Below are 12186 nucleotides of genomic sequence, written 5' to 3' on the forward strand. Positions count from 1 at the left end.
CTGTTATCAGAACACAACTTAAAATTAGAAGATACACAAATTTAATGCTTTAAGTATATGAGTAAATTAAAGGTCTAAATAATAGAAGGTATTGATTGTAAAAATGTTTATATTGATTTAACTATACATGTTTAAGGTATAAAGCATTAATTTATATAGCATTATTATTCAAATTCATAATTTGCATAAACCTCGCGAAACATATCGCGACAATTTATTTTAACTTGAAGCTTGGCACACAATAAGAAAACTCCTGATAATTTTCTATGTAGACTATATATTTCTTCAGGTGGAGGACAAAGCCTATGATCCAATATTGTTGGGACTAATGATTGAATCCTGTAATCAATATATTTATTTTATATATATTTATATATTTATATAATAAAGTTATATATTTATTTATTTATATATTTTATTATATATGTTATATATTTTATTTATTTATTAATGATTTAATTTAAATGATATCATATTGCTCTCACCGTTTAGTTACATCTTGTCCACCAAAGTCATAATATTTAGAATTTTTATCAAATACTTGACCCAAGACCATTACTGCATCTACGTGAGCTTCTTCCATAAGCTGGGATTAATACAATGCAATAAATGTATAAATATTAATATAATAACCTTTTTTAAAGCTAAAACTATTAAAAAATATACATATCGTACTTTAGATTCGTATCCTGTAAGGAATCCCATTTCTCTAGATAAATTTAAAATTTTATTACGATCGCCTTCACTTGCAGCATAGATTATTTCAATGTATTTATCCATAAATGATTTCTCATATCCTCGACATGCACCAAAATCTAACAATATTAACTGAAAATTATATTAGGAACTATAATTAATAATATCAAAGATAGAGTACACTTATTGATAATAATAATAATATCTTATATACAAACTTGTCTTGTATTGGGGTTATAAAAGAAATTGGACCAATTTGGATCAGTTTGCATGTATCGAAAAACAAACAATTCTTTAAGGCACAAACTCATTATTAATTTGCAGATATGTTCTCTTGTTTCCATATTCATACTTGTACATTTATCTACTGGAATTCCTTCTACCATTTCAGTTGTAAAAATTTGACTCGTTGATAGTTCATCTAAGTATAAAATTAAGTCAATTTTACATTTAAATTGCTAATTTTTCAATTTAATTTACCTACTACAGCTGGAACATAATAATCTAAATAAGGTTCTATAAGTTGTTTATATCTTCTTGTACATTCTGCTTCTCTTACATAATCCACTTCCCATGCAAGTTCACGTTTTGCAACTTCCACTAAATTATCTATGAACATACCTTTTGGGAAAATGTTCCAAACCTGTAAAAATTTCTAGATATATTTTTACATAATCTTAAATAAAACAAAAATCAAAGTATTTTTATACCTTCATTATGCCTACTAAATTCTCAACATCACTTTGAATACCCATAGCTACACCAGGATATTGAATTTTAATTGCAACATCTTGTCCATTTAACAAGGTACCATGATGTACCTGGCCTATAATATTTTTTCTGATATGAAGAATTTTTTTTTTAAAATGTTTTTGTATTACTTTGGCCTTCCAAGAAAAAGCTAATTTAAAAGAATAAAAATAAGTGGTAACTACCAATGGAAGCTGCAGCAAATGGTCTATCTTCAAAGGTTGCTAATTTATTTTTCCAGTCATGTCCAAGTTCAGTGGCTAATACCTTCTCAACTTGCCACTTTGGCATGAAGTCAGCACTTTGTCTAACTCGTTCAAATACTTTTTGTAGTTCAGGATTTATAATGGTTTCATCTTGTATACTTAAAATTTGTCCAATTTTTAAAGCTGCACCTATTATAAACATATGTAAGGCACGTAACTATTAGTTGACAAAAAATCCAGTAAATGTATTAAGGATATTTACCTCTCACTTTACATAATGTAGAAACTATTCTTTCTGCATTTGCTTTAGTAAGAAACAGGCTATCAAATGTGTCTCCAAGACTTTGTTTTTTTAGTCCAAGTGTTCTGCGTGTATATTCTGCAACTGTACCAACACCAAGACCCACTCCTAATGTTCCAAAGCTTATCATTCTTTGTAATCTGGTAGATGGAACTTTTTGTGCTTTTGCACTAGGTGAAAGCTTTGAAAGAAAAATTTATTTATTAATGTATTTAAATAAAATGCATCATATCATTTATCACAATTTATATAAAAATGTAAAAAGACTCACAGTTTGCTTTGGTCTAACAGATGGTTTTGGTTTAACTTGAGAGGTTTCTAAAGCTACTTTCATATTTTCTGTTGCCTTGTTTTCTAATATCTCAAAATCAGTTTTTAGTGTATTTGATACATCTTGTTTCATGTTCTGACTCTTTATGTTTTTTTCATGCTCTAATTCCAATTTCTTCAAAATTGCTTTATCTTTCTCAGAAAGTTCAATCTTAGGTATTTCATGTTCTAGTTTGGAAATTGTTTCAATTTTTTCTTTTACAGTTGAGTACTTTTTTAATGGTTTATCCTGTTTACTTTGTATATCATTTTCGTTATCAGGTTTTATGTTTGGGATATCCATCTCTATTATTATTTCTTTTGGATCTTTAGCAGGATTATAAACATGTAATTTAGTTTTGGTAGATTTTATAGGTTTATCTGGATCAGCTGGCATTCCTGCCACTTCTTTAGTTTTTAATTTCAAAAATTCTATTATACCCTTTTCAACAACATTTATTCGTTCTGTCACTTCTTTAAATTCTTTTGTTATTTGAACCTGTATACATGTTATACTGTACAGGAAATTATAATATTTATTTGTAAAATTAATTTATATTAGTAGTCACCATATAAGATAATTATTGTTATATTACAAGAACGTTTGCCATATTAGAAAAAGGTATTAATAATCTATATTTATTTTTGAAACTTACAGGAACCTTACTTAGTTTTATATTATTCAATGTTTTTAAATTATCTGTCAGGCATTTCTCTGCAGTAGTCTTCAAACTTGAAGTCTTTACTATGTGTTTAACTGTCTCTTCTTGATGCTTAATCACAGCTTCGGCTACTACCTTAGCTCCTCTAAGTATACCAATGACATCAGACATCCGATGTTGAGACATTTTTTAATGTGATTGATGTAGAAATTGATTGTTAAATACTGCCTATTGAGATATAAATTTAAGTCATAATGTTATTTTTCTATTATATATACACACATACACACACATATTACTTTTGTTTTTTAATAACAATGTATTATTTTATTCTATGTAATTTACTTATAAGGAGTGTTGCGACTTCAAAAAATTACGTACTTGAATATTAATATACCGCCTATAGTACATGTGTTTAAAATATACGCAGACCTTGAAATGTATGAATAGGGTTATAATACAATGTGCCGGGACTTTTATTACTATAGATATTTTTTTTATATTAATTAGATATAACTTTTAAATAAAAATAGTCTCTTAAATTAAATACCCAACCTTTTGTTTAATGTAAATAATTTAATTGTTAATATTTTAGAAACATGTATGCAAAGGAATTTTTACTCTTCGCACAATTGATACACAGTGCATAGTACGTAAAAAAAAATTAATACAATGCAATCTTTTTCTTAGAATTCTTAGAGTATGTATATTATTTGCCTTATTTATTCTATTTTATATTTTTATTTTATATTTTATTTATATTGTTATTTATTTAAGATATTAACTAACTACATAATTAATTAGGTTATGAAAGTTATAAGAATTTCCTTTTCATATTTTTGATTTATTAATAAAAGTTTATTAACTATAAATAAATAAATTACATAAATTCTATAATTTATTGAGGATATCTTTATTTAATGGTTTGTTTACGAATTATACATATATAAATAATATACATATGTATGTAGAATATACAAAAAGAGTTGGGGACAAACAAAAAACAAACACAAAAGTCTTAACAAACATGAGTTAAAAACCCATTATTTTCAGAGTTACGAAATGTTTAATGTATAAAATTATCGTGTGTAAGCCGGCGAAGGGGAAACATATTGAATGTATGCTGTAAAGGTAATGTCTCACTGACAAAAACAGCTTGTAACTCAGAAATAGTTTTCTACAACCTGCAAGAGTAACTTGCGTTTCGATTAGGTTTTTAAAAATTCAAAATATAGTAAAATCATTCTAAAAACGTTTAATTTTCTCATTTTCATACTAACTACTTCCTTGCTATTCTTCCCAATCTACCAATTTCACTACATTCATACATATTTTATGAAAAATTTCATACTTCCCCTCCATGTAATTTATAAGAGAGATTTATATGAGGATTTATCAGAATTAATAAGGAGTGTTAAGCTTTGTATTAAGTCTTGCTGCAAAATGCATAAAATGCTTTTACTATATTTTGAATTTTTGGAAACCTAATCAAAACCTAAATTATGCATGCGGATTGTAGTATATGTATATATCTTATAAAACAAGGTTTAAACATGTATCTAGTAAATTAGAAAGCGAACTTTTTAAATTCGTTCACAATAAAAATCACAGAAAATCAATTGATAACAGGATTGTTGTTTTAATAACTTTTTATGAATAAAAACTCATAATTTATTTTTGGTATTTATATTTATCAACACCTTATAAGCTCTACAATAATTTTATTTATATACACAGTATATACTTTTCTCGTTGTACCTTTATAGAACTAGAAAAACAGAAAATTTATTATACAACAAATTCTAAACAATTTGGGATGATTTACTTTTTCAATAAATTTATTTTGTTTATAGACCCTGAGGTAGTCTCAATGAAATTAAAGTAATACATGCATAAAATTATTAGAAGTATATGAATAACAGTATTTATAAAAAATGCTATTCAGTTTATGTGTACATTTAATATGTATATCTATATATACTTATCATTGTATACAAGATTTTTATACTTGGAAAATTTGTAAAATCTTTTTGAAATTCTTTTTCTCAAAAATGTCCTTTTTAGGATTCTTAATAACGCTTCTCTTGATATCAATATTTATTAAGTATATATGTAAAGAGAGACCACCTCATCAGATTTAATGTCTTGTTTTAAAAACATATGTAAAACAAAGAAAATTAATTTTACAACAAAGTTAAGTGTAAGAAACTGACATTTGTTAAAATTAAATAACATTTGGTTGATCTGGAAAAAGTGAAGCAAAAAATGTACTGAAAAATGTCCAGGTAAAAGCAAGTGCACCAGGTCTTTCCTCTTCGTGTTCTTCATTTGCATTTGTTCTTGCTTCTGCTTGTACAGCTGGCACTTGACCATTTTGTTGCTGTGCAGGTTGTGGACCTATTGCTTCATTTTGTAATATTTGGTTATTGTTATCCACCCGATCTCCTCTACCATTATTATTTTCAGGTAATAGAATAGGTTGTACCCGGAAAAAACCACCTTGATATCTGTGAAATATTCACTTCATTGTATATATTTGCATATAAAAGATGTAAACATAATATTTGTATATATTAACTTACAGATACATTGCAAAGCCAAGAAACGTAACAATAAGAAATCTTAGAGGAGATGAGTAAAAATATACTAAAGTGAAAAAAAGAATTATTCTGGACAGCATATAAAAAACATCTAGCCAATCTCTGTTAAATGCACCGTCTTCTCCAGCACCATTATTTCCTCCATTAACATCAGCTTCTTGAGCAGCAGGTTGTTGTTGCTCATCACCTACATTATTATTATTATTATTATTACTATTATTATTATTATTATTATTATTATTTGTGTTATTTGTATATGGATTTTGAACATTATCATTTGTATTGACATTCATTTGCTGAACATATGGAATGCTAGTCTGTAATTGTATTCCTTGTGCTGCCATCCTATAATAAAATATTCCTTTTCACTATAAATTATATATAATTTCCAAACATTAAAATAAGTTATAAGAATGCCATTTACAGTTGCATATATTGTGTAAAATAATGGGTATATGCTTGTTGCATCCAAGCCATTTGTTGACTATTTCGTGGATCAAAATATTGTAGTGTAGAATACAATTGTGCCGGAGTATGTTGCGTAGCAACATTAGTAATATGTTGACTTTGATTCTGTATATTATTTGTATTATTTAATCTCGTATTTTCCACTGTACTTCTTGCAATAGAAATTGTCTTTGTATTTTCCACAACTTGTTCAGTTATTTTATTTGTTGATGTTTTTTGTGAAGCACAGACTAAGTGAACTATATAGGTTTGATCTTCTTGCCCATTACAGTGTCTTAACACATCTTTTAAACATGTGGAATCATTTAATAATTGTCCTGAATATATAAGTTTCTGACTTGCTCGTTCCTACAAATATGTTCAATTCATTATCATGTTATTTCTTACACAATATTTTTACTAGTTCTTGATTTCGAATAAAAAATTAATTATTACAGACAAGTAATAAGATATAATCATCTTATTGTTGATAATTAAATTATCATCATTAAACTCATAAAAATATCAACGTATTATCTCTAATAGATAACGCACTATAGCTTTCTAAGAATACTTAAAGGGAAGCGTTCGCAATATTTTTTTGTTTTTTTTGTATGTCGTGTAGTGATGCTAATGATACATTGCTTTCACTAAGGATACAACTTTCACAAAATTTCACATGACGTGAGATTCATAATATAGACGAAATAAAACTCACTGGTTTACTAGGATAAACATCGGACAAATGTTCTTTTAATTGGCGAACGGTCCACCCAATATCACAATTTACGATTTGATCTTTTATCTGCTGATTCGGTGCTTTTATTATTACTTTGACAGCGACTCCTTCCATTGTTAATAAATCCTGGCTTTTTATATCCCGTTTGATCAGCTGTTCTTACTGTCAATCACTCAGCAAAATTAATTAACAGTGCTACCGAGGCAGATTAATGTTTGCGTTTGAGAGATTTTTATACACTGCGTTATCTCCCTTGTTGAATCATAAAATACCTCGTACTATTTATTTGGATATTGACTAAAATAGATTCATAGTTAATGTATTATGACTTTGTAACTCAAACGGATATTTAATCGTAAATATATTTTTGTAAGCGTCACTAAATGGAATCACGTATTTGGCGACTTATCATTGGTCGTAGGTCGTAATCGTAGATTACAATTTATTTATGCTTTGATAAGAGCCGATCCTCAAGTTCATTTCAATGCTTTATAGCGATATCGTAATCTGCGAAACTTACCAACAGTTCATGAAAACTGCATCGCAGTAGTAAGTGCAGTTTGACATTAATAGAGTTGGTAATCGTTACCGTTACTAGAGAGTGGAAGCCTTCGAAATTTTTGGGTTTGAATTTGAATTAAACAAAATTTTAATATAATGAAATGTGAGCATTATTTCATTTGTTATTAAATGTTTTCCCTATCGATGTACTTTACTGTTTATCTTTTATAAAAAGATTGGTGTACTATGAATATTAAACGTTATAAAGTAGCATTGACATAAATTAGGCTTCATACTATTTAACCTTGCAATTTTTCAATTATTTGTTCGTCAGTATTCAAAATCGGTACTTCATTTAATTATTGCATTCTGAATTATTTTATAAAATACTGATGCATGAGTTATAATTTATCAATAAAGATCTTTTTGAAGATATTCTTTAATATATTCTTTTATGTTGCAGGGTTCCCTCCAAATCTACTACAAACAGTTCAAGGCGATCTTCTGTAAGTATACTGATATTCAAAAAATATTTGTAGGACAAGTAAATAATATTAATGTTGATTCTGTAGTATACTGTTATTGCGGCTTTGTGTATATTATGCCATAAGTTATGTACTAAGGTTGTTTGAATTTGACACACTAATTAATTAATATTTTGAAGTTTGATTATAAGTTTATCCTGTTATCTTGAAACTTTGTTAAATACCACTGTTATTTTTGTAACATACTTAGATACTTAAGCCTCCCAAACCACGCCATCCTCTGCAGAACTTAAACTTTAATAGCTCATCCAATGAAAGTAGTCCTACTGTAACGGCAAAGATTAAAAGACGTGTTAGTTTTGCAGAAAAAAAACATGTCAAGTGAGTTACTTGCTGCTTATAATTTTTTTTAATGAATTTCAATAATGTAGTTGATTTGTTAATTCATGGTATAAAATTCATTGTACAGAGAATTTTGCAATTCCTTGGAGCAAGGAACTGTATGGGATAATACATATGAAGAGCATGATTTAAGTAATCTCAAAGTACCATGTTCTTCTAATCAAAAAGAATCTGAGACTGAAAGTGTATATAAAGAAAATATTTTTGATAATATTCATGAAAATAATGTGCAATTTGGTTGTAATAAAGCAACAAATGAAAATGTTGATGTTGAAGAATATAGTTCACACATTGCAAATACAATTGAAGATGTAAATTGTCAAAATGAAATGTTACTGACTGAACCATTAGTTACACTTCATGATGCAGTTGTTCAAGAAACTGAGTCTACTTTTTTGACTGATTTACAGTTGAAAAATGATAACCACATATCAAAGAGTATTATCGTGTATGAAGATCCCGATAGAAACTTAACTGAAAAAGTGTCAGACTTATCAGAATCAAATGTAAATAATTTTCATCATAATGAATTAAATACATCTACATCTACATCTGTCCAGAATATATATATGGATTTGACTGAAGTTGTTCCCAGTAACATGTATTTTGGTACACATTATAGTAAGGATACTGAAGAGATTAAAGATGTATCAATGGAATTAACAACACTTGTTTTACCATCAAGTGCACAAAACTTTCCGCAATTTAACAAACCCAATGTAACAGAGAATTTAATAAATCAAGATATGCCAATGGAATTAACTGGAGCCTTACCATCTGTCATTAAACTTAATGATAATATTAGTAATCCAAAGGCAGCTATGTGTAGTGAAGATGATAAAACTAAAAGATTTCATAATGTTTCAATGGAAATGACTACAGTAGTACCACCTTCTATATGTAATTTAGAACCAAGTAGTAATAGTATAAATTATTGTGTTTCAAATGATAAAGAGAATAGAACAATTACTTTTCGTGATGTATCAATGGATATTACTAAAGTTGTAGAAACAACCGTTTATAAATCTCCTGACAGATTACCAATGATACAAGAACCATTGCAATGTAAATATAATATTACAAGACAGGATGAAAGAACTGAATTATTAAATACATCTTTAGAAATGACTAATGTAGTCCCAGTTAATATACATTCTGGAAAAAGAAATCATAGACAACATGCAACTAATCTTGGTAGTCCAGAAAGTAGCATTAAAAAACTAAGAATTAACTCAAATGTTTATGAAACACAAACAAATGATAGTAAAACTAGAATTTGTAATAACGAGTCAATGGAATTTACCACAGCTATAACAACTTTACCTAGAATATACCAGAATAATTTACAGATAGCTACACAAAATGTACCTACCACCCAATCAAATTCTTCTGCTTCTACGTTTGACAATAGTAGAAGTCATTTACTATCAAACAAAACTATTATTTTTCATGATAATTCTGTGACATTTACAAATGTATTACCATCACTTAATAAAAGGGATAATATGGAAGGAAAGATAATTGTATATTCTGAATCAAATGAAAATGATAATGAAGGTGTAACAACAGCAGAATCTCAACCTGAAGATTTTGACACAGATTTTACTAAAGATAGACAATCAGCATTACCTGATAGTGTTCAAAATAGAAACCTTCCAGATTTTTCAACCTGTACAGATAATGTCTTAAAAGATATTACTGCTACTATAGCAATTCCTTGTTTATTAAACTCAGATACAACCTTGAATAAAGAAAGCTATATAGATAAGGAAAACAATTTTCCAAAAAGTGTAGAAAATAATGTTCTGGAAAAGTATACTCCAATTAAAGTTCAGAGTTCTGCAAATATTACACCTAGCATGCCCTTGCATGAGTCAGTGCAACAAGATACTCTTGCTTCAGCTTTGAGAGAAAATAACACAAAGATAGCTTGTGCTACATTTAACTCTGTATCAAATGATGCTTCCGCTGTAAATTCTGAGTTAGATAAAGATAAACACTCACCAGTTAAATGCACACAAATAATTACATCACATCCAAGAAGAACATATACAATTCAACCATCAAATAGTAATCACACTTTTACAATCAGCAACAAAGAAAATAACATTTCAGAAATTAACAATGATGTTCTTGATATAAATAACAAGGAAAATAATGTATGTAGCGTTTCGAATAATACAGAATGTTTACAAAATAGAGATTATAATAGGGAATGCTTAACGGATAAAAGCGATATGTTTTTTAATGAAAATGTGGAAGTATTAGAATCAATTCCATCATTACCATCATTTAATTGTTTGGATGATTTGACAGATACAGATATGAATGTTAGTTACAATAAGGAAGTTAAGATAGAAGCAAATTGCCTTTCAAAAAATGGGAATAGTAAAGGTACTTTAAATCTTGAGGATTGTCAAGGAATTGTATTAGAAGAAAATGTGCGGAAATCTTGCACATTTCTGATAAAACGTACATCTCTAAATGATGCACCAGAGAATTCAAAGCTTGAACAAGAGGATCAAGTGCAAACAGGTGAAATCCAGAAGCTGGAATTGCCGGATGTGAGAGATAATAGTACAGAGTCTCAAATTTTACACTTATCGTCTTCAACAGTAAATGATAGTGAAAAATTATCTTCGACGCCCGTTAACGAAGAAAATGATCAAGATTTACGTTTGAACAATTCCAATTTAGAAAATCAAAGCATAGAATGTTCTTTATCAAATATAAGAGCTATTCATGAAAGTACTCCAAAAGCTGATAATGATAAGTTAATTGATACACACAGAATGGAAGTAAATAATGAATCTTATTCAAACGATAAATTGCAACTAAGTTTGGAACCTCATACTTCTTGCAAAGAAGATGTTGCAATTGAATTGGATCCTTTTTCTGCGTTAATGAACGAGTTGAAAGATTGTGCGAAAAGGTATTTCAATGAATTTAATATTTTCTAATATTTCATCGATATTGCATCATATAATTCTTGAAATGCCCTTTTTAGTAACGAGATTATTTGGGAAGTATACCACGAAAATATCGAAAAAAGTATGTTTGTTGTTGGTTTCATATCGTGTTCACTGTTAGTAGTAATATTTATACGGGATCCTTGTGATGTAATAAATAATGAATTTATTAAAGAGATTAAATTAATTTCTCGATTAGCAGGTGAGTCCCAAAAAGCGAATTAATGAAAAGAGTATTAATTTATATTTAATGCAATTTGTTTAAAAATATCTTTGTTTATTAGATGATGCGGATGCATTAATAAGTATAGTTCATAGAATAATTTTAGAAAAGTTAGACATAACAAAATTATTGGACTTATATAAAAATCGTAAGGATATTTTACCGATGTTAGATTACATTTCGGAGGAAGTAAAGTTAGCAATGGATTTTATGTTCGATTTGAAGCGCTTGAACGATCTAAATTTGATGGAAATAACTCACGATAGGTAAAAATGATTCAAACTGTATTATTTTTATGTCTGATGCAGTATATACATTTTTCTTTTATTTTAGCATATCTTTCGTATCACAAACTAAAACGGGGAGCATTGTACTGGAAATTACGATAGATATCAAACCGTTCGATAAGATTGAATCTCAAAATATCTCCGTCCATTGTCTTATAGGTTCCGTGAGGTCAGTTCTAAAAGTATCTAATAGACGATGTAAGAGATGGTTTTACTATAACTTAACTGTTTTACAGAGAGAAAGATATTAAAAAGTTGATAATGAATGTAAAAAGGGATTATAAATTTCTGCGGAGATATATAAACGATGTGAAAGACTATATATATTTAATGGATGAGTCTACTGTATAACTTAAAAATTATATTAGCATATTCTCCATGAAGAATATACTAATTAAGATGCAATAATCAACCAATAGACATTATTACTAAATAATCAAGAATTAATTTTATTGTATTGTAATAATTTTACATGTGACTACGAGAATGCATAATAAAATGTTTAATATTTCTTTTACTAAAATATTGCGTAGGTAACTAAATTGCATGATGAAATTATTCCAGTATATTATTCCAAGTTAAATATGCTTTTATTTAAGAATGTTTTTT

The 12186-nt window shown here is 27.9% G+C and overlaps 3 protein-coding genes and 1 long non-coding RNA gene across 8 annotated transcripts; 2 read left to right on the forward strand and 2 right to left on the reverse strand.

Moving 5' to 3' along the window:
• Positions 1-91: 91 nt before the first annotated feature.
• Positions 92-3336, reverse strand: Coq8 (ubiquinone biosynthesis protein COQ8, mitochondrial). Of its 4 annotated transcripts, XM_033330431.2 has the most exons (11): positions 3224-3336; positions 2919-3152; positions 2225-2761; positions 1915-2134; positions 1632-1841; positions 1407-1522; positions 1177-1339; positions 915-1117; positions 676-828; positions 486-586; positions 92-339 (listed from the first exon to the last, which is right to left on the reverse strand). In XM_033330431.2, exons 2-11 carry the CDS (start codon positions 3108-3110, stop codon positions 165-167), a joined length of 2070 nt encoding a protein of 689 aa, XP_033186322.1. In that variant the 5' UTR covers positions 3111-3152; positions 3224-3336; the 3' UTR covers positions 92-164. The 4 variants fall into 4 exon arrangements, with proteins under 4 accessions (XP_033186322.1, XP_033186327.1, XP_033186326.1 ...); XM_033330436.2 differs by lacking the exon at positions 3224-3336 and having other exon boundaries at positions 2930-3067; XM_033330435.2 differs by lacking the exon at positions 3224-3336 and having other exon boundaries at positions 2225-2777; positions 2930-3066.
• Positions 3337-3458: 122 nt separating this feature from the next.
• On the forward strand, positions 3459-5640 carry LOC143303406 (uncharacterized). 2 transcript variants are annotated; one of them, XR_013059623.1, is made up of 3 exons: positions 3459-3573; positions 3978-4055; positions 5509-5640. It is a non-coding gene; the product is annotated as an uncharacterized LOC143303406 (long non-coding RNA). The 2 variants fall into 2 exon arrangements; XR_013059624.1 differs by having other exon boundaries at positions 3556-3624.
• Herp (Homocysteine-induced endoplasmic reticulum protein) lies at positions 4595-7133 on the reverse strand. Its single transcript, XM_033330442.2, has 4 exons — positions 6690-7133; positions 5949-6340; positions 5507-5869; positions 4595-5431 (listed from the first exon to the last, which is right to left on the reverse strand). Exons 1-4 carry the CDS (start codon positions 6822-6824, stop codon positions 5149-5151), a joined length of 1173 nt encoding a protein of 390 aa, XP_033186333.1. The 5' UTR covers positions 6825-7133; the 3' UTR covers positions 4595-5148.
• A 90-nt stretch (positions 7134-7223) lies between these two features.
• On the forward strand, positions 7224-12100 carry LOC117154947 (uncharacterized). Its single transcript, XM_033330418.2, has 8 exons — positions 7224-7374; positions 7675-7717; positions 7947-8077; positions 8166-11030; positions 11106-11269; positions 11352-11556; positions 11624-11746; positions 11814-12100. Coding segments are annotated over exons 1-8 (3648 nt in total). The 5' UTR covers positions 7224-7372; the 3' UTR covers positions 11929-12100.
• Positions 12101-12186: the final 86 nt, after the last annotated feature.

The sequence above is a fragment of the Bombus vancouverensis genome, chromosome 12 (assembly GCF_051014615.1).
Source record: "Bombus vancouverensis nearcticus chromosome 12, iyBomVanc1_principal, whole genome shotgun sequence".
NCBI classification, from domain to species: Eukaryota; Metazoa; Arthropoda; class Insecta; order Hymenoptera; family Apidae; genus Bombus; species Bombus vancouverensis.